Below are 22,613 nucleotides of genomic sequence, written 5' to 3'. Positions count from 1 at the left end.
AGTGAAATGCAAGTATGGACAGGGTGTGAGTAGGCCTACTTCAGCTTGCGTGCCGTTTTCAAAAAGAACAACTTAAAAAAAAAAGTTATGCAAGACTAGTACCCGTCCTTTAAGCACAAGCCCTTTAAATCGTGAGTTCTGCAAGGAGCCAGGATTAGAGTTACCCAAATTTTGTGCAAAACAACACATGTTGAGCAATATAGTCGTCAGCAGTGACACTGCACAAGCAGTCATCATCACTGAGCAATACTTTCCACTATGTACTCTATGTTCAGGTCAGGCTTTAAGTAGTTCATGGAGAACCTTGAGCAATTCACCAGTTAAGGGATTTCTAGATAGCCCCCCACTTTGATGTTGCTATAAATTGACTCTCCAGCAGGGCTGTTGCTCTGGTATGCCAGCTGGAGAGATGGAGGGAGGTGGGGGCAAATTTGTGGAGGTGTAGTAGTGTTTCACTCAAAGGGCTGAGAACTCTTCTGCACTCGGCTTGAATCCTCTCTAATCTCTCTAATTGGAATCGGGGGTCCAAGGGTCCCCTGAGAGCTGCCAGATCTCTGTGGTCATAGTGTAATGATTTGACGGGGTCAGAAGAGCAGAGCTATCTGAGTGACTGAGTGTGGGTTTTTTTTCCCCTAAACTTTGTTGGCCTCATGTCCCCTACCGAGAAGTGGACTGAAAGCAACTGGAAGGAAGGATAAGGCAAACACAAATCCTTTCACTGAGCTGTGTTCAGTCACAGCAGCTTCAAGCAGAAAGCACATACTTTCTTTACGTGCCTTGACTGGAGTTGCTGTTCCTCCTCTCACAATTGGAAATAGTAATAAATAGCCTTAGGAAAAAAGGTATACAGATATCATGTCATAATGATTTTACGCTGGCTATTTGCTTACACTTACACAGCTGAGAGGGCTATGGAAGGCATACAGTGTGTTTTTTATATGTTAGAGCCGCTGGTATTTTCTCAGCTCCCTGTCTGGAGATTATAGCTCTTAAAGCTTGGAGCTGTCATGTCTTTATTGGCATGTGCAAATGTGTCTGTGCAGTGTTCACAAGTATGTTGTAACATAGCAAGGCCCCTCGGGGTTGTGTAAATACCAACTTGTCTTTCATAGTGGAAAGCGTAATACAGTGGGCACACCGGGTGTTATAATAGTTGTTATTTTTCTACAGGGAAAGCAAACAAAGCAAATACAATGCTGTCAATTTCAGATAGATGAGCAATTATTCAAGAATCAGACTATGGTAGTTTTACTATGCATACATTAGATATGCAGTTTTCTCTGTAGTATAATGTAAATGTAACCATATTAAAAGAGGTTACTGACAGGCTACAGAGAAATGACATAGGCCCACAATTTAGTGCCCGGCCAGTGTGGATTACAAAGCCCTATAATAATCCACAATCTTTAATTGGATATCAAGTGTGTGGGCCTGCTGGTAGCTGAAATTACATGAAAAGCAAAACCAATTAATAATTTAAAACTTGAAAAAGTGATGTAACCCATCTGCAAGTTCCAAATCATCTTAATAAGATATGTGAATTGTTATACTCAGCCATCAGAGGCAAGTTTCAGAGGCAAGTTTAATACCATTTGTGATCAGACACATTGGAATCAAAACAGAATAAAACAAGAGTAACAGAGTGCACAGAGCCACTGATGGACACTTGACTGTTAAGCGAATTCAAGACGCACAATTTCAAAATAAAACGCCAACAAAGCGTTGCATAAAATAAAAGCAGTATATGCATCAGGTTTCCCTTCCTCTTGTCTTTCGGTCTAGCAGTGGGTTTGCGTCACTGCCCCGGAGTGACGAGACAAATCACAACAGTTTACTGGACCAATAGGACACGGTGGTTGCAGTAACCTAATCAGCCCATCACTGCAGCCCTCAGTACTACGCTGCAGTTTGAGTGGGAGGATGCGGGAAGGACGTGAACGCATTTGAGTTATCAAACTTTAGGATTAAGGGTATCGTGTTATTTGTACTTTGACGGATTTTGGGCTATTTTCTTGGACTGTGCGCGCTGCAAAAAAAAAAAAAAAAAAAAGTTCAACTTCATGTGGGCGCTGGCGGCTTGGGACCTGAGCGCATGTGATCGTCCACATCGAACCGGATCTTGGTGAAAGTGGACGCCTTTTAGCAACACTCAAGCTCATTTGCAGCCGTGCAACAATCCTCTAGGTTTACTTGTCCGACTCCATTCATCAGCGCTCGCTATGCGCATCCTCGAGTAGTCTACTTGAGTGACTTCAAGTCATGCAACAGCAATGACATGACACCAAACGATGGATGTGGACTAAGCCGACTTCTGACGCGGCCCAGTTGGATTATTTAGGTCCTTATGCTGAAGTCTGGCAGTTTTGCGTGTCACTCTCCGTCGAAATGGCAAGTTTTGCCATGCTGATGGAGCGGACGGGGACTCGGGTTTTGTTACTATGTGGCGTGTTCATCATATTAACAGGTCTCTGTGTCGGATCCCCTAACCATGGTGGGCGGCTGGTCTGCTGGCAAGCCATCATGAAGTGTCAAAGAGAGCCGGATTGCTACTATGCATATGAGCAGTACCTGTACGCCTGTGAGCCTGTGATCAGAGGGGATGTGAAGAAGTGTCCCAGCCACTGCATATCCTCTCTGATCCAGCTCAATCTGACCCAGAACGGCCCGGCGCTGGAGGACTGTGACTGCGCCTCGGACCCGCTCTGCAGGAGCACCCAGCGGGCCATCGAGCCGTGCCTGCCCCGGACAAGAAGCATGGGCTGCACTGAAGCCCGCACCCTGTGTGAGAGAGACCTGCCGTGCAGCTCGGCCATGAGGGACTATCTATACCACTGCCGCAAACTTTTCGGAGGGGAGAGGTGCTCGGATGGGTGCCGGAGGGTGATAGCCAACATGCGCTCCATACCGAAAGCACAGCAGCTGGACACTTGCGTGTGCGATGGCATCGACAGGAACATATGCGAGTACATCAAAGTTAGTATGAACACTTTCTGCTTTGATTCCAACGACAGGTTCGCGGGGAGCGGGTTTTCAGACTCTGAAGAGGACTCCGAGGATGATTACTTCGACTCAGAGGATTATCAGTACGTGGAAAACTCCAGCGACTCCCCACCCTGTCCGACTGTGCTAAATGTCGTGACCACCATCTTGGTTTTAACCAAATTTATCTGAAAAGCTGTTTCGGGGGAAAAGATAATAGCTGCATCCCAGAAACAGCCGTGGATTGCTGTTGTCCTGCTCTTTAAATAACCTTGAGGTTTGAGTTAACACCTGCAATCATGACACCTCACTCCACTTAGACTCTTCTTTTCTCATTTGTTGTTTAATCATAACGCATGGCTACTCAGACATCCTATTTGACCATCAGTTTTCATGTCCAGCAACATCCACAAAATGTTGGGTTTGATTTGCACACATCCAACAAAATAATTTGCTACAACATATCTTTCCATCAGTATTACACATGTCAAATGCATGTAAAGTTTGGTTGGATCAGTCTAAACATACATACATAAGTTATCTTTCATTGTCACATTCAAAAAGGCTAGATGAGTAAATCTGATAAAGTTGAAGGAGCTTATTTTTGTATGTCAACTATAAAGGTAAATTGTACAGTATAATGTATATTTTTGTGTCAGAGTATTTGTTTATCGTTGCTAAGAAATTTGCACTGTAGAGAAATAAGTTAAGCCTCACTTTTTTGTCTTAGTGAATTATGTGACCACAGAAGGAAATATATGTTTTGTCTAAAAGTGCCTAAGAGTCATTATATTTGTTTTTACTCTGCCATTATACGACCATATTAGAAGTGGGCTGTTACAGTGGAGCGGCTTTCTTTTGACAGCTGTACCAAGACTTACTCCGCAAACCCTTCATTAAAAAACCAAAGTTGATGTAAGCCACTTAAATTTGCCTAAATCCCACGGCAAATAATGCACCCAAAAAGGAAAGCTCGCAGATTGATGCTCTTGACCTTGTAAACATAAATGTTTGCCCAAGGTATAAACTGTTAATTCTTCTAAACTGTTGAGACATAGAAAAGGCAGACCCCCTCCCCGTGGGGACTGCAGCACAAATAGAGCCAAGAAGGGTTTTGGTCAGTTTATTTATCCTCACCCCATTTGTTTGTTAGAAGTCTTCACGGAGACACACAAAAGACACAAAAGGAAGTCTGTGTCTCGGTGAAGGGAGGGAGATATTAACTGGCCATCGCAAACACACGTCTGAATGTATGCACATGAAATAAAGAGTTTCAAAACAGCCCTCGGCGAGGTTGTGTGATTCTGTCTGGAACTTTTATCGAACACATTGTATCGAAAGATTCAGTTTTCACAGATTAAAGAGACATTCTCTTCATGTTATATTATCTGAGAGTAACTGAGGCCACTCTGGTTTTTCTGTTTCTGTGCAAATAAGAGTGATGAGAGGGGAAAAAAGAGTAGAATAACTATGTCTTTTAATAAAAATGAGGCTTTTTGGGGAACTGGTGAGTTACAAGGTTACTAGGTATTAAAAATCTGCTAATACACGATTGTCTGAATGATACTGCAAGGCGATACTGCTACTGCAAAATGGTAGATATTTTGGGCCTTTGGACTGACCGGCTTTTGCATTGATGTTTCCTCATATTTTTTCTATTTAATCACTAATATGTGTGTGCGTGTGTTTGCACACGTGCATTTTTCTGTCTGTATACTCTGACTAGCTCTGTTCTGAGTCATTCAGCTCTTTACACTTTAAAGAAAGAGTGGTGTACTATTCTTCGCCTGCTACAATGGGGATGGAAACCAGTGATGGCATCCATGGTGATTTTCAAGGGAAGGAGTTGAGTAGTTCTCAGCCCTATTGGATTGGAGGAGAAGTCGAGTGTCACCTCTGTCATGGAAATGCAAAATACACAATGGCGGGCCGGCACAATGTGGGGGTACTTCATTCACTCTTTTTCTCTGTCACTACTTCAGGGAGTGGGGGAGCAGCAGAGGACAGCTATCCTGGAGGAAGACAGCAGGGGCTGTGTGAGAAAGTTCAGTCTTAACTAGTTCCAGCTCCTGCTGCCACTCTCTGCTAGTTGCAGCTTTAAAAACGTGTCCAGGCTAACTGGGCCTAGATTGCTTTTAGTATTAGAATTTCTCAATAACAGAATCGAATGTCAGACTCAGCATCATAACAACTGTCAATTTGTACAACTGTTAGCTCCCTAACCTTGAATGAAGGGCATTTTAAGTACATTTGTAGGCAGCATCTGCACATATACCTTCTTGTCTGAATTTTAATATTTGGTGTTTATAGATTAGTGAAATACTTTATCTACCAGTATGTGATTTATGCTTGTGCTTTTTCATCACAGTGTACATTTCTGTTTTAACTATTGAATTAATAAGCTAAAGTTTGACATTGAAGAGGCCAAATTAGAGCTTATGTGCTTCCTGCACCAGTGAATGCTGAAAAAACACTAACCAACAAAGTGCTGTGTCAAATACATTTATGGGCCTCTGTTATGAGATGCAAGAGACAGCGCTGCCACTTTAAGAGAGCAGGCCTCTGCTCCAACCATTAATAATTGTAATGCCTCTTTATTATTGCTGCGGATAATGAAGGGATGACAGTCATATGGGGGCCCCAGACCATGCTTTGCCCTGAAATGTTTTCAATTAACTTTTGGCACCAGAGTAAAATAGGAGAGTTGTTTTTTTCCCATGCCGAAACAGAAAAGAGGCAACAGGGGTTTTTTGCTGCAGGCACCAGAACCTCATTAAAATTGCCTCATCATAACTCAAACTGCTGCTTGACCAGCCTCCCCTCTGCCCCGCCTCGACCCTCCATCCTCTAAGCAAAGCATACTGGTAGTCTTTATGTAGACTTTGCAGCCAATATTCATTCAGGGCAATGATGATAAAGTTTGTACATAAAATATCTTAATTTGATCATTTTATAGCTAACTGCCTACTAGGGTAGCATGGTAGTATGCAATTTCTATTGCCCATTTTGTCCTTGAATCAAAACAACATTCTAGTATCTGTATTCTGTTTGCAGTTCATTTTGTTTTCATTGGTACAGAGGTATTTATGTCTACCCCAAGTGCACTCAAAGGGAGCTGGAGTGAAAGTGGATGAATAAGAAAAAGAGGGCAAAGTTAAATTAAAGTGTCAATGAACACTTTAATTTTCCACATGAGTAACAAATGATCCTGAGCTGGAAATCTATTGACTTTAAAGCTGTGGCTGGCAGGTTTGAACAAAAACAAAACAAAACAAAACAAAAAAACTAGAAGATGGCATGTTCTCTCCCCAGCTCTCTCCTAAGCTAATGACAATCAGTGTGCAGCTGACTGACAACGCAGCAGAGCCTTCCTGCTCCACAGTTTGCCTCAGCTGATCAGATGCCAGATCCACAAATAGCAGAGTAATGGCGCTATCGATATTGCAGGGATACTACCATATCATTTTACAGTTATGTTCACTCGCCATGGGGATTACTTTGGCTGCATCCAAGCAAGATGTCAACTGAAACTCCACCTACCGCAGCTTTAAAGGAAATAATCACATTTGTTGCATCGTGAAATTTCTGATCACACAACATTTAGACCTGAGTTGCACTTCAGTTTTGACCAAAAACAAAGAAGTGCATCCATATCCATATCTGAGAGAAAATAAAATCCTATAGTGCCCACAAAAACTGGGGATGCACTGGAGGAAAGCAATCCCTGGGCTTTAGAAGAGGTGAGAAAGGTTTGGAGTGGGGGAAGGGTTGATTTATGATTGAGGGACAAAAGGGGAAAGGTCTTAAGGGGAGGGGGGGGTCCTGTATTAGGTTGAATGTTGCTTATTTCAGGCCCCTCTGAATAATGACTCAGATACAGAAAGCGACTGTTCACTCTGCCAATCAGATACCTTTTCCCTATGTGGGATAGCTGGGTAGGAATCATGGGACGCCTCCTGAGTTTCCCTCCCATGGCCCAGCTAAAGAGAGCAATGGCGCAAAATTTTCAAGGGCTGAGGGAAGCCTAAAAAGAACAGGGGGAGGAGGAGGGAACAAAAACATTGCTGACAAGGGGCATAACTTCATTTCCACGGTGCTGGGACAGCTGTGTGGAGTAATCTGCCCGTCACAGCCCCCCTAAAACATCAATGCCTTTAGTGACCCAGTGAAGTAGGGAGGGGGCAACTCCAACTGTGTCCAGGCATTTAGAAGAAAGACGGGGTTCCTTTCACTCCATTTAGGGCCTGTTGTTAAAGAAATATCCCTCACCTCTTCTTCGCTGAAAGCAAGGACGATGTGTTCATGAGTTTAGACAACAATGGCTCCCATTCTGAGAGTGAACTCAGAATCCATTTCCCTGTTGACCCACTTTGTAATCAGTAAGCTGGAAATGCAGTTTTGCAAAATGAATCATTTTGAGACTGGAGGAAAGTTGTTTATGAAATTAAATAAACTGAATGTTCTTCCTTCAACCCTTTGGTTTCCATTCATCTGATGACCTTTAAAAATCATGTTTGCCTTGAAGAAATAAGATTAAAGTTATACATTTGGCTATAGCTTTAAATGTTAAGCTGTTTCATCCCAGTAAAAATGTTAAAGAAAAAACACATTGGTACAATTTCACTGCTGTGTCAGTTTTTCCCACTGACTGTTAATCTTGGTGATATCTGTGATATAAACGCTTATGCAGATAAGGTTACAAAGCTCTAGGTTTCACGTGTGCAGTGGCCACACTGTTTGTATGTCATATAACATGAGTAAACAGAGATCCTGGCAGTCTATTGATGAGGACGGGTTCATTATTTTGTGCTAACCGTTCTGCTGGAGGGTGCAGTAAGAACAAAACATCTGATAATGGGTTGAGGCTGGGTTGTTGTCCACTGAATGGAGTCTCTTTGGAGCTCAATAGGGTCCCAAAGCTTTACTCCATTATCTTGACATCCTGAGGGCCAGGGGCCATCTCACACCCCACCCCCCCCAACACACACACACACACACACACACACTCATCACAAATTCCCCCACTCAACTTTTTGAATGATGCCAAAAAATGAACTAGGGGAGACTGGGCTTGGTTGGCACACCTTTCACTCTCTTCCCTATTTGTCTGAAATAATATTTGTGAGAATAGTCTAACCAGCTGCAAATGAAAGGTTAAGGTCTCGGCTATAAATAAAGATGTCTTAATGTACACAAGTGTTCTCTAAAATGAGGCGATTCGTGATTAAAGTCATGTTGTGCATTTGTGCCAACCAGCCCATAATGTTAAAATCCCATAGTTACAAAAAAAAAAACCAACAAAGCAAACAACACAAACAGTTTGAACACTTGATTCAAACAAGAACCCAAAATACATTAACATTTAACAGAATATATATTTATATTTTATTTTAGAATATATATTTTTAAAACCAACAACATTTTGAAGCAATTTGTCAGTAAAAATATCTCATTACTTTTGCCACTGGCTATTCAAAATAATAATAATAATTATGATTATTGGTACAATTAGTAGTAGTAGGAGTATCAGTAGTAGATTTGCCCATTGGCTTGTTGTTGTTGCCTTTATCTGATAGCTGATGGTGGAGCTGGGGAGGGAGAGAGGGAGATGGCAAAGATTGCAGGCTGGATTTGAACCCAAGACACTGTGGTTCTGCTCTGCCACCAGGACACCAGGCTCAGTTTTTTTTTCTTCAGTATTTGATCTGTGACCCTCTCTGTCCCGTTGCTTTGCCAATATCATCTACTCCCTATGTTATTTCTCAGTTTACAGAGATATCTAGGAATGTCATTGGCAACGTTAGTGTGTGGTCTGTGGCAGTCTTGAAGTCTATCATTAAAAGTCTTCAGATGGTTTTGAGGCTAAATTGGGTTCAATGATTAGTCACCTCGGTGCCTTGCAGAGTTCAGCGTTTGATACTTATGAACATAACATTGAGACAAGTTTGAGCACAAGTATCCTCAAGATTTCAGATTTCCAGAAATACAGTACTTTTGTAACCGGCAGAGGCTGAGTATTTTTGTTGAGCAAACAGCTTGCTCTGTGCACATTCCTGATGATTCGACTTAAACGCTGTGGCAGCACTCGCGTGGCTTTAACTCTCGCTGCTGTCGGATCCTCATCGTTTGCTTCACATGGTATCTGGCACAAGGATCTCCAGTTATGCCTGACGTGTTGACGCTAAGCGACTGCAATCCAAGAGTAAACATGGAAATCAAACCCAGTTGAGCTAAGCAAATATTACAGTTCATCCTTAGTCATTTCCCCCATTGTGAGAGCAAATCCACAGGCATTAAAAGCGATAGCCCAGTGATAATAACTCAAAAGCAGTATGTGCAAAGAAGGTTAAATATAGTGTCATATTTGACAGTAATGAAAAAACAAAGGGAAAAAAGCATAAGATGTATAGATTATAGCTAAAGGTTTTTTCCCTTGACTTTTCTGAAGGGCCTTACAGCACTCAGTCACCATAGCTCTATCGCTTATTCATGTCTTCCTCCACCAGCTGTGTCCCTGGTTACGTGCGTCACTTTTCTCTCCATCCTCTCCTCACAGATAGCCTCTGCTCATCTGGTTCTCATTTCCACAGCACAGCCGGCTGGAATGCGGCCATGTTTTTAAATATGAGTTATTAGCCCATTAATACATACTTTGCCCAACACTATTTCAAATGAACCAAAGTGGAAAGACTCCCAGTGCTGTTTATAATCAAGAGCATTTGGAATAGAAGTGCAAGTATTGTTCATTATTCAGTAGAAAAGGAGCCCTTGTTTTTAGATGCATGTGCGGGCTGCAAAAGATACACATTTTTTCATGAAATCAATCAGAGAATTGGTTGTACCATCATGCACACAACTTGTTTTATTATATCATTTTGTGTCACAATGGATAACTCATGCAGCTATATAGGAAGTGGACTGAACAAAATGGAAAATGGGTCTTACATGAACACCGTTAGTGATAGAATGCAAATATAACATTGCATCTAACATTACTATTGGAGGTGGTACAGTGCACATGTAATGCATGCATCTAGTGAAAACCTGTAGTAGGGACTGATTCTGTAGTACAGTGACTCTACCACAGTTACAGTATATTATGACTGACACTATGTCACAGCTCAACATGTCAGCTCATATTTGTTTTGCAGCTGTTATTTGTTTTAGTTTGTTCATTTGCCAACCTCGTACCAAAAAGAACCTGTATTTTGGTATAAAGTGGATATAGTTGCACTATATCTATATCTTACTCTTTAAGACACTTATAGGACATATGTGTGTATGCCTGCTGTGGATGTGCTCAAATTAACTCCATACTTCAGCTATGAATTAAAAAAAAAAAAAAAAAAAAGATATGTATAGGAGTTGCATTATCCACTACTGACCTCAAGATGGCCTTATTCTCCTTATTTAAACATGGCACTGTAACTTTGTACATGACCTAAAACATTTTAGATTGATTTTTCCCCTTATGAAGTGTTTGTGTGTGTGTTGTCTGTGTGTGGGAGATAGAGAGTTTGTGTGTCTGTGTGTGATGAAAGGACGTCTCTCAGCAGAATTCTTCACTGGCGTCCTCTCCTCTGCAGGTGAGGCCACTGACACCGTCTGTGTTGCAGCTGCGGCTCCTGGTGCGTTTACCTGCCTTACAGTCAGACCAGCCAGACCAGCAGGACCAGTTGCCTTCATCAGCAACATCGGTTGCTGGAGCTGCAGCTGTAGTACCTTTGCCCATATTAACAACGCAAAAGGAAGAAGACAGGATATAAGTGACCTTGTTGTATTGGAAGGTATTTGGATCGATCAAAATGCCACATCACTGTCTCTTACCAGATACAGGATTTTTATCTGGTTTGAAATTCTGGCAGGCCAAGCCTTCATACAGGTGAGGGCACAGGCAAATGCACTTTCCGTCCAGCAGAGCAAGGGTGCCTCCGTTTTTGCAGGGCTTGCACTTGCACACATTATACTCTGCCACGTAGTCTGCAGTGGCCTGCTTTAGGTTGGCTATCCTGGTGTTGGCATCAGGTATGTCCAACGGAACTAATGAATAGATGGGCTCCGGCTGTCAGAGACAACATAATATATGTGGCTTATTTCACTCCATGGAAAGTGACATCATCTAATTTATATCATATGTAGTGCAAAAATGGACTTCGTCATCTACGATATATCTGCCTCAATTTAATTAAAAACATAATTTAGTCAGGAACCCTTACAGTAACACTGGGATATCGCCGTATTTCTCTCATTCAGAAACTAAGGAACTGACGAGGCCACAAAGGGCAGAGGTTCTGTATTTTATTTGGTGTTTTTCCTACCTCACTTTGCAGAAGTGCAGGGGAATCGGCGATCGTCCGGGCCCAGTTCTGGAATGTCTGTACGTCCATGAGTCCATCCTTATTTAATTGGGCCCGCATAGCAACAGCGGTTTCTAGGGTACCTCCTTTGACCGATGTCATCACCTTGTCCACCAGTGCTTGTCCTGAAGTCTCATCTGTGAAAAGTAAGTGAAGATGAGGTTTCAGTCACTTTATCACAGTGTATGCATGTGTATATGTGTGTGCGCGCATGTGTTTAGGTATTGCAAGTACGTGTATTGCAGCAGCGTGCACTTTGTACATACGTATTTGTGTGTTTGTGTTTGTGTGTATTATGCCTTTAAAGGAAGGAGTGTGATTAGGTAAAGCAAGAAATACGGACTTGTATTTTTCGGGGACACAGTTTTACAGTTCTCAGGTCTAACATGTCCCTCAGCGTCAACCCCAGTCGTGGCCAAGTTTGCGGTGATGCCTAACTTCAGGCATTCTTGAAGCGTTCTCTGCGTCACCTCTGCAATAAACATGAAATGTTTGAAAAAGCTGAGTGCCTAACAAATCACTCCTCAGGTAGGTAACATATATAAGTTCAAACTAAACCCTAGCAAGTACAGTAATAAATAAAATGTCATGTACATTTATATGTCAGGGCCTATCAATAAGTAGCACCTCTTTTTGGTAAAAAATATAATAATGAGCTGATTGTAAGTATAAACCTCAAACCTGAATTAGTTGTACAGTTAAATCTGACAAGTTGATGCCAGTTGAGCACGCATACTTTTTGTCTTGATGGTGTCTTGGTTGAGGACATAAATCAACTCATATTCGCCACCAGACCTCCCATTTTTGGTGTAGTGAGTTCCATAGTCCTCAAGGAAAGCAAAATAAAGACCCTTCTCATACTGCAAAGGCAGGGACTTGACATGTTCCAAGAATTCATCAGCCACCCGGAGCTCACGGGAACGCAGCCTGTAGGTACTGAGCTGTACGTGTCCCTTCACCCGCATAAAGCTCTTGTTCTGGGCACACAGACGCATGGAGTTAGTAAATAAATGTGCAAGTGGAATGATTCTCAGATGGCTCTGTGAATTCAACTGTTAAGGGACAACATTTACCTTAATTTTGGTGTACTCGGAGATATCATTAATAATATTTTTCTTGTCAAACTGTGCCTCCAGGCCCACGCCTCCTGACACCTTTGTCCCTGTGTTCCCACTTCCTGACGGCTGTGCCCCCGTGTCTTCGCTTCCTGACGGCTCTGTCGCCGGAGATTTCTGCATGGTTTCTTCAGTGGGGGTGAATTTGAAGGAAAGGCCAACGTCAACTTTCGAGCTGACCTCCTCCAGGAGCTCCCTCAGAAGTGTGTCGGTGTTCTCATAGATCTCTCGAGAAACCGTTTCTTCAGCAACAGTCTTGAAAGACACGGTGCCAGGGTGTTATGGTAAGACTTGATGATGTAGGCTCTTCATTTGATACACACACATACACACACACATGTAAACACATACACACAAATGTTCCACAGGATAAAATGGTAGGAGTGGTACTGGCTAACCTCATAGCTGAGCACACCGACATTCCAGGGGAGCCTGTCGTACTGTGCAGTGGTGGGATTCCTGACTCGATCACACCTCCCGTTGAAGAAATCATTGTTGAAGGGGATCATTCGTGGTCCTGAGCCCAAGATGTTGATTCTGGTGCATGAAAATATTGACCACTTTAATACTGTATACCAGTCTGAATTTATTTTTGTGAAAATTTGTGCTCGCCTTGAAAACACTAAGAAACTTTTAATAATGCATTTTTATTGCAGAAGGCCTATGAATTAAAATAATAATGTTAACAGTGTACAGTCCTGTCTCTGTCCAGCAGCTCTCCTCTGCAGCTTCAACCTGAATTATGAATTAGGAGCAGGACCTATGCTTTGCTTGTTATCCTGCAACAGGTTGAGTCATCGTGTTTCAGGTATGACCTTCATTCTATATTCTACACTATGAAATCACTATGAGATTAACAGGAGAAATTACCAATCAGGAACACAGCGAGAGAAAGGGTTAAAAAATAGGGAGACTACCATGGAAATTGGGAGTGTTGGCAGGTATGACTAATTTTTTTTTTTCAGCAAATCTCATATTTAGATGAATATTGTTCATGTGAAGCAGCCATTTCAAGTTGGTCTTGTTGCAGATGCTCCACGAAAAGAGTAAAATCATGGATGTGCAGCGGCTTGGCTGTTCACCATAACTAATGCATTTTTAAGGGGTAGTCTCTCTCTCTCTCTCTTTCTCTCTCTCTCTCTCTCTCTCTGAATGAAGTCCCATGTAAAACAGCTCTCACCCGTATCCTGCTGTCCTGCTTTGCTCATTGTTATTCAAGAACAGTGAACCACAAGGTTTACGCAGAGGTTCACAGTCCTCATCTGATCCATCCTCACAGTCGTAGTCCCCATTGCACGTTAATCTGGTCTTAATGCAAGGACCTGTTGACGATGCATGTTCAACTTGACAGTAGTTCTTGAAGTGATGAAGAGAGATGTAAGGTATGCGGCTGAAATGAAGCTGCTGTACCTGACTCGCACTGGAACTCTGTGGCGGCACACACAGCGGGCGGCTCCAGTTCACACACAGCATCTGTTGTGCATGCCTCCTTGTCCCCGAGCGCTCCGAGGCAAGCTTGACCGCCAAACTGACCAAACACCTCTACACCCCGAGAACGCCTCTGAAAACCCATAAAAATGTTAAAAAGCTTAGCTTAGTAACTAAGTAACGACATAAATGCTAAAATTGGTCTGTGAAAGTGTCAACATTAAAGTGAAAATTGGCCTAGAACTACAGGTAAATAGGGATTTGTGTTTTTAAAAAATCCTATCCAAGAAATATAGCAAGGCTAAAACTTAAGTTTGCGTTTACATATTTGTATCTCCTTTTTGAAGGTTTTCAAAGCTTCTCTATAAGTTGTCCAAGTGTAAAAAGTTAAGCCTCTCTAACAGAGAGATTGACAAGTCTCAACTTACTTTTTTTTTGGCTCATTTACTCACTTATGTTGGTAGAAATAATCCAATATTTAACCTTTCAGAAACAGCCTCTTTAATATTCCTTTCAAGGTTCAGTCACATACTTGCTGTTAGTTAAAAAGTTTGATCATACAGTCTCTCCACCGGCACCAAAGCTTTAATGAACTCACGTGAATTTTCGTACACGGATCGCACGGACCCCACTCTGACCAGCGGCTCCATGCACAGTTCACTGGTGCTGGATCAGGAATATGGCGTCCCCTAAAATGTGCATGTGAAGTGAAGCAGTGAATGATAGATCGTTAATAAGTGAATGAGGGATCCCCCCCTGCAGCTGTGTAATTTAATTATATCAAATACATACATTCCTCCTCCCAGGAAAGCCAGGGTTAGACAAAGGCCCAAGAAGCCCAGCTGGAGAGCAGCCTCATTCCTCATGATGAAGCTGTGGAATATAAAAGAGTAAAGGGTGTGTATATCTGTCCCTGCAACCTCTTATGTACTGTTGCTCTGTCAATGATTGTTCAGCTGAAAGAGGAGCTTGTTGTTGCCTTGAAAATCAATAATTTGGATTTCAGGTGCAACCATATTGATTGAGTGCTCGGAAACTCCCAATCCAGGGTTTACTCTTTCGTTTCAACATAAATACTTAACTCGCCACATTTTTGGTAAAACATTTCTTTTAATTATTTTTATAAATGATTTCATCTTAATCTACCTGGCATGTGTGATCATTCCTGCAGATGCAGAACATACATGCTTATTCTGATTGACAAACAAACATGTCGACCTACAGACACAAAGACATGCCAACCACAGCTCAAGAGGCGTAGGCAGACAAGTCGATGTTATTTGATATGTGTTACTCACCACAGTTAACTTATGACACCAATAACAAATAATCATTAGGTTAGGGAATTACAATGGCAATTTCTAAACCCAGACTGAAATGGTGCCATTTTATGTTTCTGCAAACCAATAAATTTTTTAAAATGTCAGCATTTCTGAAACAAAAATATGTAGCATATCAGCGCATAGCCAATGTGGTGGAGTGACCGTGAAAGTTAGTTTGTTATTTACTTCAGCCACTTTCATTTGCTGTGTTTTGGTCTCTTTCCAGGTCTGTGCTGGAACACAGGACCTGCGAGTGAGAAACGTGTTTGATGTGTTGGGGCTGATGAGACCAGCTATGAATTAACTGGAAACACATAGGAACTTAGCATTTCCCATCCAGCAGCATTTCCCTCCACCTGACTTGGGATATGTCATGTTTAGATCAGGGCTGCCAAATCTGGGGCCCAGGGGCCACATTTGACCCATGCCTCTTTTGTTTTGGCCCACCATATCTTTTGACAATCTCATTCTTATCCTCCACTCATTTTAAAAGTGCTGTAAAATCCTAACATGACAACAAAATGCAGCTAAAAACAACAAAATCAGATTTTTATGGCAGTGTACAGCACATTGCTGTAAGCTTCCTTGAGGAATAACGGTATCAATTTTGCTCGAAAATGTAACACATTTTAATGTGATTTAATTTCACAGACCATCAACAATTATATTCCATCCAGATTCATAGGAAATAATCTGGGCACATCTTCATTAGAGGAGGATGCTGCCTGTTGTGAAGTAGACAGTTACTTATAGTAACTCTGATTCTCTGATCACAGACAAAACCCTCTTAGCTGTCACACTGCCAGTTGACTTGACTTAGGTAGATTGACTTAGTGGACTTATTTAATAGTCCTTCCCTGGTTGTTTGAGCTTGTGTATGCAAATTTTTTTAGAGGGTTCTGCAGATGATCATAGAGCTAGAGTTACCCTGAGTAACTTTTTGTGTTCCCAGCATTGCGCAACAATCTAGGCAGGTTTACAGGAAAGCAAAACAAATATTTAAGGAGGCTGTTTTTACAAATGTCGTAATACGTTGGCAAGATGACATCCATGGAACATTAAAGTCATACAAGCATGAGTAATCGGGAGAGTGAATGACAAAGATATTATAACTCAACTCAGAGAGAGAAAGCCTTTTGTTTCACAGGACCTTCTCATTATACTGTGCCTGTGTGTGTGTGTGTGTGTGTGTGTGTGTGTGTGTGTGTGTGTGTGTGTGTGTGTGCGCACACGCGTCTGTTTTCTTTTTGTTTGATATTGCTAGGCATCCGTGTTGAGGTCGAGGCATTGTTCTGTGTCCCTGTTATTATATTCCTGGCAAGTTTTTGCCTTGCTGTTTGAATACAGTGGGGTCCAAAAGTCTGAGGCTACAACCAAAAAATCTTTTGTTTCATCATACATCCAAAACTAATACAAACAGGATCCCAGGATTTTTCAGTATAAGTTAAATATAAGTTTAAAAAAAATGTATGCACTCAGCTAGAACCTTTGCAGAATTTGAGAATCTGTGTGACTCCATTGCTCTTTTGGGTGTAAATGTTGGTCTGTCTCATGCAGATGTTAACTTGATACTGTGGTTTTCAGGAGGTGTGGTCACTTAAGCTTTTTAGGTTTGTTGCTGGCCTAATTTTTACACCCCTCGCTGCTTCACTGCGTGTATTGTGACAAACAATCTGACAAAACATGGCATTCAGATATAATTCAGTTTCACAAAAGCATTTCTCAACAGTCCAAATAAAAAATGAAATCTTGAATAAAAGTATCAACTTAAACAAAAAATAGTTTTTGCTTGACATTGAAAACAAGTAGTTGTTGGTGGTGGACTTTTGGACTATACTGTTTATATATAAAATATTCAAGGGTGTGTGAGCATGCGCGCGCACGTGTGTGTGTGTGTGCAATTTACTTTAAAAAGTCAAACGAAACAGCTAAGTATACAAGTTTTTTAACTGGCGAGACTGCTCTCCCTGTAAAGCTTGTTGCAGCTCAGGCCTGCAGAACGCATGTTGCAGTGTGTCCACAAGATGGCGACATTGAACAAATGAGATTCCACAAACGAGACTATGAGATTATGTATGCTGGATATAATGTGATTACATTATATACACCACTGATTTATCTAGGGTGAAATTACACGCCTGTTTAGAGTTGGCAATGACAGTATACACTGCATGCAACAAATTTCTGTCACTGACGTGTGCCACAGGATTTTGTTTCATAGATACATTGTAAAGCAAGCCTTGCACAATGTACAGGAAGTTTCAGACTGTTGCACCTAACAATCTATCATGTGATTCTGGAGGCATTTGCTGAGTCTGCAATACGTCGTTCTTCAAAAGGAGGGAGGGCAGTGTGTACAAATCTCAAAAAAGGGGGAAAACAGAGCAGTGTACAGTGTAAAGAGATCAGAGCAGTGCTTCATTTAAGATGAGGCAGGAATCCGCTGATGTTATGGATCAAATCATTCACTGAATCTTAGCTGTGAGGCGTTTCAAAACAGTTATTCAAATGGTCTTGCGAGTGGATTTGTGCTTGTCAGTGGTGTAAGGCTCCGAAATCTATATATTTTCTCAAACTTTGTGGCCATCTTGACAGATACGTTCTGCTGACTTAAATAAACATAAGTCAAACTGTATTCCCTGGTGTGTGTCCACAGTCATTTTGGGGGTTGCCCTCCTCCTGTCTCTTCCCCCGGCCTTGATAAACGGTCGCTAGCAGAGTAGGGGGTGGACTTGGGGCTATTTGGTCATGGCCTGCTAGAGAGGCACAAATATGTGCTGAAGTCACCACTTTTACTAGTTCGGCAGTTTCCTCTTGGCTTTCTCAGGAAACCAGAGGGTAGGCAAGGTGCTTGGCTAATATTTCTCCTGACTAGAAAGTCTTCCTGTTTTTGGGGGCTGTTGGAACTGTGTGGTTATACTCCTGGGACAGACTACCACACTGATTTAAAGTACTTTGTAAAGAGTGCGTGTTACTATGTGTTGAATGGTTGACCATGCTGACACATCATACCGTACCACAGAAATCAGTGACAGGACATGGTGAGGTTGCTTCCCACACTGCTGCCACTTCTGTTGTTGCATTTTCAGACGGTAAAGCAAAGACAGAAGCAGCAGCCGTGTTGGCGTTTGAGAGTTAAAAGCACAGAGAGGAGCACAGGGGACACAATTGAAGACTGTCTCAATTATGGACTGGAGTTAAGTGGCTCCCTTACATTCACGCTGTGGTGACAGCCAGTTCCAGCATTCACGCCCCTAAATGCTTGCTTGCTCTTTGGATTTTGGCCTTCCTGACATAAACTGAGGAAAACACGCTTCCTTTTAGATTGCCTCTGTCAGCAGTTCTATCATAACACTAAACCCTCTGATGTGTTACTGTGACTGTGATGACTTATTCCATCTGATTAAACAGCGATCTCTTATCTGGAATAGGATGTCCCATATTTGTTAATTACCAAATCTCTTTTGCTGCCGTGACCTTAAGCTGTAGATGAGGAAGTGGTGTGTTAATCATCAGATATGACCAACGAGGCAAAAGTGCTGCTGAGCTGGGTGTGCCCCTGATGTAAACACACAGATCACATTCAGAGGAATAGGGAACAGTGATTTTAACCGAACGTCATCAGATGGCTGGTGTGTGTTTGTGTGTGTGTGTGTGTGTGTGTGTGTGTGTGCTCTCATAAAGAGAACTCCAGCTCTTATATTTATGTCTTTTATTTGTATTGTTTATCATACTATATGCTGTATTAACAAGCAGCATGCATATTGTTTGCCTAAATTTATGTAAAAATGGTCCGTCTTTCTGGTCTATCTTCACTGTCACTGTCCAATAAATCAGAAAAAAAAATCATATTAAGAAAAAAAAATACAGTGCAGCGTATGCAAGTGAGAATTGTATTACTTATAGGCCACTGGGTCGTCCAAAGCCCATGTTGCACTTCTTTCTGGGTCACTGCAAGCATCGAAATGTCTAGTGATATACAAAGTATAAAGGACAGAGATATTCTTGACTAGCAGTGGTTGGTCACACGAGAAGAAAAAGGGTCTCTCTCTGCGCTTGTCAATAATCTGGCTTCTGAGGGGCTCATCACTTAAATAACAACCTCTGTCAGCAGAACACAGGATACAGAGCCAGGAAGGATGTCCTTCCTCTGTCCTATAGTCTCCCATCTCTCTGCTGCCCAGCGCTCAGCCTACAGCACACACATACGTCTCCGCTGACCCACTGACAGCATCATCGTTACACAGGAATGCCCATGATGCCCACTGCTTCTCTCCTTTTGCACAAAACACACAACAAATCTCAAACAAGCTTACAGCACACCATGAACAACAGAGTGACGCATACCAGCTGGTGAAATCACGTCATATTTTTATTATATAAATTGATTAAGAGGGATTTTTTTAGAGCATTGTTGATCCTAGTCGGTTAGATCAATGTTAAATAAATTTTTGGGGTAAATTTTTGGGCTTTAAACTCGTTTTCTAACATGTGTTTTCTAGATGCTATTAAATTCCAAGGTGATGTAACCGTTCTCAGCTCCACAAACTAATTTGTTGTTGTGTCTAGGGCAGAACGGGAGAAGGGAAGCACGAATGCTAAATCAGGGTGTTCCCCACAAGAGGTGTTGTCGTCTCTGAGACAGAGCCTGATGAAAGACACGGGGACAAAGACAGCGGGGTAACAGCAAGCCTCTGGACTGTTCACCTTTGCTGACCTGAGGATCTCCAGGACTGCAGACACCTCATGAATGCAAAGTCAGACACCCTAGAGAATGTGCACTCTGCAGATTCACAGGAGAAGTCCTACAGTTCCCTCTCATCTGTCCACACCAAATTATTTTGGTCTGATGCACACACATCCTGCTACATTTTCTGCTTTGTTATGCTCATAAAAATCTACCTTTATTTTATTTTATTTTTTTTTTGCTAACACTCAGACTGAAGCAGGCTTCTCTCAGTTTGTTTAGCCAACATCTCAGACTGAATGTTGACTCTGCACCTCAAGCTCCACCTTGACAAGTTGTTCTTTTCCTTTGGAAAATCCTGCCTCCTGCAAGACCGCTCTGTCACCAGTGACATCGCCCAAGTGACTCCTGGCCTCGATCCCGGTGTGACCATAGACAACCAACTGCTTGTTAAGGCCTGCATCTCAGCCATGTGCAACGGTGGAAAGAGTGTTAGAAATTGCCACTCAAGAAGAAGTATTGTTACTCTGATGATATTTTACTTAAGCAGAAGTCAAAGTAATACTGTAAAGTGAAAGTAAGGAGTAATTTAATAAAAGTACACCAAAACAGGTAAAGACAGATTACTTTTTAATCCTTGCTAATTGACCATTTTATTGTGAAAGGTCCTCTAATCAGTCAATTTATAAAGGTCCAGTTTCTGATGCTTACAGAGATTGTGCAGAATTTGTACTCGGTTGTGCATGTGACTTGAAAGGTTTTAAGCACAATACTTTAAACTTTAAAAATAGTCAAATAGTACAAGTATACACAAAAAGTGACTTAATTACACTAATTTGAGTAAATGTTATTAGTTATTTTCACCCCTGGCCATATAACACTTAATCTCCCAAAGCAGACCCAAATCCTTAATCTGGACAGCTTCAGCTGCTTCCTGGCTGGGCTTGTAAAGTCCTCTCCTCAGCCATTACACTCATCTACACAGAGCTGCCTCCACTGGCTGCTCACGTCAAACTGAGCAAAGAACACTTTCCCTTATTTTTTCCCTCCTTTTTTTCCTGGTAATAAGTTTTTTGTTTTTTTTTTCTTTTGGCATGTTACACTACACATTCTTTGATGCCAGTGATCTGACAACAGGCACTAAATTCCCAAACCACAATAATACCATAATATACCTAATATAGCTGATATAGTGCTTTTCAAAATAAAGTGCTTTACAGACAATTAAAAATACAGTAAGCAAACTTATAAATATTAAAATATAATAATAAAATATTAAAATAAAATACAGTGAAAAATAATAGTTAGGATAATACAACAAACAATGAAATAATTTCAAATCAAATGAGAATGGAAATGCAAAGAGTAAAATCAGTAAAAAGCAAGTCTAACATAGTGAGTTTTTAAAGCAGACAATGTGTTGGCTTCCCTGATCTTCTCCAGCAGGTCATGCCACAGCTGAGGGGCTCAAACAGAAAAGGCCTGGTCACCTTTAGTTTTGTGGTTTGACCCAGGAATGGCCAGGAATGACCCACCAGAGCATCTCAGGTTGCATTCAAGCTCGCAGAGGGTCAAGAGGTCAGCCGTATATTCTGGAGCTAACCCTTAAAAGTGATCATTAGAATTTTAAAATCCACTCTGAAACGGATTGGCAGCCAATGAAGTGATTTTAAAACCGGAGTGGTGTGTTCCCTCCTGTCAGACCTGGTCATGAGTCTGCCTCGGCATTTTGAATCAGCTGAAGTTTGCTGAGGTTTTGTTGTGTGAGGAAAGAGAAGAGAGCACTGCAGCTATCCAAACGATGAGATGAATGCATGAATTACAATGTAGATGTTCTTGGCAGATAAAAATGAGAGGGAACCAAGATATATAAAATAGAGATATATAATGACAATAAGTACAAATAAGTATTGGCTGTTAAACTATGACTAGTGAGGCAACTACAAATAGCAAGGTAGAATAGTGTTCTGATTGATGCTTCCTGTGTGTAACTGTATCATAAATAAAGACAAATTGACATTATTGTCATTTTGAGAAATTATATTATTGTCACAGTACCTGGATTTCTGTCTGATTTAGGTTGAAATCACACAATCCGTATTGGATAGTGGTTTTGTTTTTTCTCTTTCAATGAAGCTTGCATGCAAGGCGAGAAGCAGACACACATCAAAACAGCAAGATTTAACAGTCTGCCCTTGTCCTGGATCCCAAGATGGAGCGAAAACACTACAGGAGTTGCATGAGAGACAGTGGCAGTAAATAAAGTTTTCTAACAATGAGGAATGCAGAGGGTCCTGACGTGAGTGCCTTGGGGACTACATGTTAAAGGTTTGTAAAGAAGGACAGTCAGCTAAAGGGTACAGGTCACAAGGTCAAGCGCAAGGTGGGGATATGCACACATGTGAGCAAGATGAGTGTTTCTGTTCACCCACAGTCATAGAGTTGTGAATTTTCTCTATAGCAATCCCGGGGGGTCTGTCTCCATGACTATAGAAATTACTTCCTCCTTGGAATTTTTTTTTTATATCACAATATGAAAAACAAAGGGGCCATAGCCCTCACATAAGAATAAGTATATAGAATTATAGCATGCCAAAACACCGGAAAGCATACTAAAAGCAACAACAATACAAAAAAGAAAAAGGATGAACAGTGCTTTAACTATGACTATTTTTTATGTATATGGAACTAAAGGAAATAGTGTGTCAATAGAGTGTCATTAGAA

General features: G+C 41.5%; 2 protein-coding genes across 2 annotated transcripts; one reads left to right on the top strand and one right to left on the bottom strand.

The window, feature by feature from the left end:
* The first annotated feature begins 1,895 nt into the window (after positions 1-1,895).
* gas1b (growth arrest-specific 1b) lies at positions 1,896-4,303 on the top strand. The gene has a single exon (XM_030066180.1). The coding sequence runs from the start codon at positions 2,293-2,295 to the stop codon at positions 3,169-3,171; it is 879 nt and encodes a 292-aa protein (XP_029922040.1). The 5' UTR covers positions 1,896-2,292; the 3' UTR covers positions 3,172-4,303.
* Positions 4,304-10,528: 6,225 nt separating this feature from the next.
* c9 (complement component 9) lies at positions 10,529-14,745 on the bottom strand. The gene is made up of 11 exons (XM_030065537.1): positions 14,672-14,745; positions 14,478-14,568; positions 13,862-14,012; positions 13,632-13,773; positions 12,850-12,988; positions 12,410-12,706; positions 12,073-12,313; positions 11,680-11,808; positions 11,298-11,473; positions 10,807-11,041; positions 10,529-10,701 (listed from the first exon to the last, which is right to left on the bottom strand). Exons 1-11 carry the CDS (start codon positions 14,743-14,745, stop codon positions 10,529-10,531), a joined length of 1,848 nt encoding a protein of 615 aa, XP_029921397.1.
* Positions 14,746-22,613: the final 7,868 nt, after the last annotated feature.

This window comes from Myripristis murdjan, chromosome 12 (assembly GCF_902150065.1).
Source record: "Myripristis murdjan chromosome 12, fMyrMur1.1, whole genome shotgun sequence".
In the NCBI taxonomy this organism is placed as follows: Eukaryota; Metazoa; Chordata; class Actinopteri; order Holocentriformes; family Holocentridae; genus Myripristis; species Myripristis murdjan.
This window is presented reverse-complemented; position numbering and strand designations above follow the sequence as displayed.

Coding starts and splice junctions, on each gene's coding strand:
- gas1b (XM_030066180.1), top strand. CDS start 2,293: ATGTGGACTAAGCCGACTTCTGACGCGGCCCAGTTGGATTATTTAGGT.
- c9 (XM_030065537.1), bottom strand. CDS start 14,745: ATGAGGAATGAGGCTGCTCTCCAGCTGGGCTTCTTGGGCCTTTGTCTA. Junction 12,707..12,849: donor TCGGTGTGCTCAGCTATGAG/GTTAGCCAGTAC, acceptor GTGTCTTTCAAG/ACTGTTGCTGAAGAAACGGT. Junction 11,809..12,072: donor AGACACCATCAAGACAAAAA/GTATGCGTGCTC, acceptor TGTTTATTGCAG/AGGTGACGCAGAGAACGCTT.